Source organism: Seriola lalandi, unplaced genomic scaffold (genome assembly GCF_002814215.2).
Source record: "Seriola lalandi dorsalis isolate HSWRI2012SDOR001 ecotype SW California unplaced genomic scaffold, Sedor1 jcf7180002054616, whole genome shotgun sequence".
NCBI classification, from domain to species: domain Eukaryota; kingdom Metazoa; phylum Chordata; class Actinopteri; order Carangiformes; family Carangidae; genus Seriola; species Seriola lalandi.
This window is the reverse complement of record NW_019525169.1, coordinates 1,191,611-1,197,610: the sequence shown is the minus strand read 5'-3', so window position 1 is coordinate 1,197,610 and position 6,000 is coordinate 1,191,611. Positions and strand designations below refer to the sequence as shown.

Sequence of the window (6,000 nt, the reverse complement as noted above, 5' to 3'; positions counted from 1 at the left end):
AAAAAAAAAAAAAACGATTATAGACGCGCGGGGAGGGTGTGGGGTCCCGCATTAGTTTCATACGCCACCTGGTCTGAAAAACCTCGGAGGAGATGGCATGAATAAACTTGACTCAAGAAGACAGATAAACTTTGGCATTCCAGTCATTATGTACCATATACACATGGCAGAGACTTCATACATACCCTACCCATAGTAGAAACTCAGTGCCTGCAGTACATATTGTATATTGACCAGATGTAGAGTGATAGAAGAAAAATGGGGACTGTTCTTTTGGAGGAAAGTAAATTTTACACCAGCTGACACATCATTAAAGATAGATCGTATCGCCGTAAGCTGTGTTGAATGATATGCACAGGTAACAGAGTCACACTGCTACTGGAGAGCGATAGAGGGCGAGCGCGCCACCTGCTGGAAATGAAGTCTATAACTACTTGGTGCACATTTCATTATAGTTCGAATTGACTCTATTTTTATTTTGTAACTATAATAATGAAATTACTGGATACCATAGAGTCAATATAGTTTTGTATTATGCTACCTATGAAGGTCTTCGGTTAATGCGAAGCCACGACTCTAAAACCACTGACAATAAAGCAAATGAGAAAAGATGTTTTAATTTAATTTCATGTAAAGGATATTTTGTTTTGTCTCTTGAAACACGGCTCCGGTTGCAGTTTTATTTGCATGTGAACGTGGTCACTAAAGCTTGGTAGAGAAAATAAGTTAAGCCATCGCTAATTCGGTGATTGACTGTGCCGCCTGGAAGCTCACATTTGTCACTATCTTGTAATCGATGATCGATTTTATTTTAGTTCCACAAAAGATGGCGGACCGAACGCCTGGTGGCTCTCAAAAAGCTAGCGCTAAGGTGAATATACCTTTTGTACTTGCATTAGCTAGGTCTCGTCTGTTGCAATGAAAATGTCAATGACAGTATGCTCGAACAACTTTGAGTATTTTCGTATTTGTAGACTGCTGGAGACAAGAGTTGCAAGTGTGCGCAACGGTGTTAGCTAACTACCAACGCGCTAAAGCTAACCTTTGGCTCTCCGGCCACACTGACTAATTTTGCTAAGCTAACGATTTAGCCACCAGAAACAGGACAAATCAGGGCAGTTGGCCTGGAAATTAATATTGTTAGTACAGCTAGTCAGTGATATTGACATGGCTAGTCTTCAGAACAAAGTTCAGTTGATATATGTTTGATTTAAGAGACATACAATTGAATACTTGGGAACGTGGGCCTTCAGCCTTAGCTTCTTGTAGTAGTCATTCGCCGCTCAATGCACTCTGTCGGTGGCGCTGCAGCAGATACCAGCTTGTTAGGCCTCTGGCTAATTTTGCGTATTTGAAGTTATTTTCCGATGCCTAGCTGCAACTAGACAGAAAATATGCAGAAAATGCAACTTGCAAAATGACCATCAAATGTCTGGCCGCAAACTACGACACCCATTTTCAATGTAGTATGAGTTGCGTGGTGTCAACATAAAACCCCCCGCTTAACTTACCTGTCAACATATTCGCTGCCACTCCTTAGAAATCATCCGATTAATTATAATAATAATTACTACCACTCGAGAAATGGTCATATTTGTGTTGGCCTTATTTGTGTTATATGCACCAATCAAGATTTATATGTCTTGACACTGTGAAATACCTGTTGAAAGTAAACCTAGCTTTGTTTACATCGGCAGGCGCTACTTGAGAGCAAACTAAAGTCTTTCAGCATTGGCAAGATGGCAGTGGCAAAGAGGACACTAAGTAAGAAGGAACAAGATGAAATAAAGAAAAAAGTAAGTTCGGACTTCCTTTTCGAGTTAGTCTTTATTACCTGTGATAATATGCGAGATGCTTTTCAGTAATTTAATCAATGTGTATATTGAATTCTGGTGTTCAGGAGGATGAGCGGGCAGCGGCAGAGATTTATGAGGAGTTTCTTGCTGCTTTTGAAGGAGGAGGGGAGGGCAAAGTCAAGGCCTTTGTCCGTGGTGGTGTTGCGAATGCAACCAAAGGTACAGCATTTACATGTTTTTTTTTTTTCCTACATGGATTGCATGACATGTGAAACCACAAGAGCTGACATGTTTTGACCCGGAAAAGTGAAATGATAATGCAGTGGAAGTGAAATTTAGAACAAACGTTCTTTCTCCTTTCAGAAGAAGCAGCTGCTGATGAAAAGAGAGGAAAGTTGTACAAGCCCAAGTCACGTTTTGAGACCCAAACAAAAAGTTTCTTGCCTTTGGAAACCCCGCCTCAGTTTTTAGCATTAGACAAAAGACATGTAAGTACTATCACAGTCAACAAGTAGCCTCTTTTGTTTCTGCTGTAGTAAGAAATGCTTTGTTTTTACTGTGCTGATAATATTTCCACATCTGTGTTACAGCCTTTGAAGAAAGGTAATGAAAAGGAGAAGAAGAAGAGCAACTTGGAGCTCTTCAAAGAAGAACTTAAACAGTAATCTTTTTTTCTTTTCTTTTTTTAACAGAATTTTAGAATTTTGATGGTGCCTTTAAAAGTACAAAAGTTGCAATAATTTAAGCATAATTTGCACTTAAATGTACTTTATGCTGTTGCCTACAGAATACAGGAGGAAAGGGATGAAAGACACAAGATGAAGGGACGTGTTAGTCGTTTTGAACCTCTCTCGGGCATGGACGGAAGACGCTCATGTAAGTGTCTTTATGCTGCATGTTTGTATTCCATGTACTAACTTGGCCTGGAATGGCCCTGTCCTGCACACCTTACTCCACTCCCCTACCCCCCTTGTCCACTTTTGCCCTGAAACAAAATTTATACTGCTTTTCTGCTTCTTTTAGCGGATGGTTCTTCAAGAAGAAACCGTCCGTCCAGTGGTAATTTTGACTTAATATAGTGGCTGTGAATACCTTCATCTTGCTAAGAAAATAGCTTGTCCTGTCAGACAGCAGTAGGAAATTCTTCTCTCTTCTGTCTCTGCAGTTTTGGATGATTGTGCTCCAGGTTCCCATGATGTTGGAGACCCATCCACTACTAACTTGTATCTGGGAAACATCAATCCACAGGTAAATTTGCACACAAACAAACAGTATATGGTGCGGAGAACAGAGATGCTACAGCACTGACTGACATGCCTTTGCTGTGAACAGGAGGATTTAATTTAAATCTCATGCTTTGCTTATGGACTGACTAAATTCCAAGTTAAAACATGCTGCTTATGCCATTTATTTAAATTTGATTATGTTATGCAAATATTTACTAAGTGTCCAATTATGAAGAAGTAATTTTTCTGTGTATAGTCACTGTATTTATCTTTTTTATTTTGTAGATGAATGAGGAGATGCTGTGTCAAGAGTTTGGCCGATATGGCCCGCTGGCCAGTGTGAAGATCATGTGGCCGAGGACAGACGAGGAGAGGGCTCGGGAGAGGAACTGTGGCTTTGTGGCTTTCATGAACAGGAGGGATGCTGAGCGAGCACTCAAGAACCTAAACGGTACAAAGCTGCGTTTCTTTATAATATATATGTGTGTGTGTGTGTGTATGTATGTATATGTATGTATATGTGTATGTATATAGTATAGTGTGTGTGTGTGTGTGTGTATATATTATATTATATTATAATATATTAAAGAGATGACATACTTTGATTCTTTCCAGCCCTTGTAATATATATTTTTTTACTGCCATTGCAGGAAAGATGATAATGAACTTTGAGATGAAATTAGGATGGGGCAAAGGTGTGCCCATCCCACCCCACCCCATCTACATCCCTCCTTCCATGATGGAGCACACACTCCCACCGCCTCCCTCTGGCCTTCCCTTCAACGCACAGCCCCGGGAGAGGCTAAAGAACCCCAATGCTCCCCTGCTTCCTCCACCTAAAAACAAGGAGGAGTTTGAGAAGGTAACTCAACATGTCAGCCTAGGTTTTTCTCATGGGTTATGGCAGTGTTTTGTTAATTCTGCTGGTGAGATGTTAGCCTTTGTAATGAGCAGTCAGTGCAGGTATTGAATCTAGTTTCTGTAAGTGATAGATTTTGTCCTGTTCACTGAATTAAATTAGTTCCACTATGTATCAAAGTGTGCGTATAATGAAATGTTAGTGTGTGGAAACTGCTCAGTGTTACAGAGAGGTGTTTATGGTTAATGAAGTGTCAGAGGTGTGTGGCCTTTAGTAAAACTGACAGCAGTAAAGGAAAGTTGTTGTCTTTTTGCACTTTTAAATGCATTTTACATATTTTTCACCTGTTGCCTTTTTAACAATACTCACGTTCTATGTTTATTATCTGATGTGACTTCATATACAGACTCTGTCGCAAGCCATAGTCAAAGTGGTTATCCCAACAGAAAGGTACATGTTTTTCTTTTTTTAAATTGGTGTTCAAACTTAGAAAAAAACATCCCATAATGAAGCTAAAAGTTTGATCAGTTGATCACTGCATGCTACAGGGGGCTGGTCAGTGTGGGTGAGCAATGGTTGAGGCAAATGTACGATGTCCTCATATTAGTACATAGAATAATAATGACTGACAAGTTTGTCGTGTACCGTGCTCTCTCACATCCTACCATCATTCATATTTCTTCTTAAGTATGTAGCGACACATCATTATAGAGCTTATTTAATGTGCTGTGTAGACAAAAATCATGACTTTAGCCCATCACAGTTCCACTCCATACATCAACATGTAATTGTGTTGCTCAGCTGTAGTGACATGATATTCTACCACATACATAGCCTGCTGATTCTAGATCTGTAGTTGTGAAAACATGCTTTCTGACCATTGCTCACTCAGACCGTCTACCCCCTTGGCCTCTGTCACCCTATCGGGAGCTCAGTAAATCTGGCCCCTGCCAACAAATCCAAACCTGCCAGTATTAGTCTTTCTATGACCTTTGACATTGGCCTTGGTGAGCAGCACAAGTTGAACTGTCTGCAGCAGCGAGGGACCTGAAAAGCATCATGGGATGGATTGGGAAAGTATACTGAATTTTACCCCGCCATTGGTACGATCGGCTCCAATACAAGTAAATGTGATCTGTGTTGTCAAATGAAAGACATCCTTTGTCTTGTTGGCCACTTTAGGCTTATTGTATGCAGCCTGCACCATGTATCGCCCCAAATTTGTCACAAAAGAACTCTAGTGATCCCATTTGCACTGTATTCAGTCATTCCCAACAGCACCAATAGATAACATGTTTAGCCTATTTAGGCCAACAATCCTATACTGCTTTGGTTCTTCCTCACTTCACTTTAGTCAGGAGATGAGTGGGAATTGAAAGGCACTGCATTGACAAAACGTTTTAGCTAATGCAGTGTCTTGTCAATGTCTTGCTCCTACTTTCCCAACTTCTTCAGCATCATTTGTTCCCCATCTTGTGAAATTGAATCTAGGAAGTTTTCAAAGAAGGGGTCGAGGCAGTGCAATGTAATAAAAGCCTGTTGCACTGTAGCCTTAAAGAACACAGGCATGAACTTCATGATTAATTTTGTAACAATTTATACACAATTTTAAAAATTCTGATGTTCTTTGATTTGTTAACTAATTCTTAATTAATATGAATGTTTCACTGACATCAGTTGTGTTTTTATTAGATTTGGCAGCATTTATACATTGATGTCCTACATAGGCCCAGAGGCATAGTCACAGTTGCACTTAATTTATGCCTGGTCATGTGACACTCTACACTGACGGTTGTTTGTTTATTAAGATATGTCTCACTTCGTCCTTTATTTAAATCTTAGCAATAGTAAATTGGTAATAGATATTGTAAATCTTTGGCCGAGTCATTTAGGCAACATCTTCTGCCAGGTACGTTATAGCAAGTATTATCATGGCCCTGCACTACTAAATTATGGCCTACTGTACGTGACGGCAGCAGCTTTGCCCTGCTGCACTTCTTTGTGAAACACGTGTTATGTCTTTGGATAAGGCTGTTTTGAGTGTCAGATAACCAAGCATAAATTAATCTTTAATAGGCAGGCTTTTTTTTTTTTTTTTTTGTGCTCAAAAATCAGGCCA

General features: G+C 39.9%; 1 protein-coding gene across 5 annotated transcripts in view; it reads left to right on the top strand.

Moving 5' to 3' along the window:
• The first annotated feature begins 808 nt into the window (after positions 1 to 808).
• Positions 809 to 6,000, top strand: part of u2surp (U2 snRNP-associated SURP domain containing) — a 9,039-nt gene continuing 3,847 nt past the window's right edge. For 4 of the 5 annotated variants that reach the window (XM_023420038.2, XM_023420035.2, XM_023420036.2 and 1 more), the window contains exons 1-11: positions 809 to 871; positions 1,698 to 1,796; positions 1,901 to 2,015; positions 2,160 to 2,284; positions 2,387 to 2,457; positions 2,584 to 2,672; positions 2,820 to 2,855; positions 2,962 to 3,044; positions 3,308 to 3,473; positions 3,673 to 3,884; positions 4,288 to 4,331. In XM_023420038.2, coding sequence (XP_023275806.1) covers positions 827 to 871; positions 1,698 to 1,796; positions 1,901 to 2,015; positions 2,160 to 2,284; positions 2,387 to 2,457; positions 2,584 to 2,672; positions 2,820 to 2,855; positions 2,962 to 3,044; positions 3,308 to 3,473; positions 3,673 to 3,884; positions 4,288 to 4,331 — 1,085 coding nt within the window. In that variant the 5' untranslated portion in view covers positions 809 to 826. The remainder of the gene's footprint in view (positions 872 to 1,697; positions 1,797 to 1,900; positions 2,016 to 2,159; positions 2,285 to 2,386; positions 2,458 to 2,583; positions 2,673 to 2,819; positions 2,856 to 2,961; positions 3,045 to 3,307; positions 3,474 to 3,672; positions 3,885 to 4,287; positions 4,332 to 6,000) is intronic. The other variant, XM_023420037.2, reaches the window with a different exon arrangement.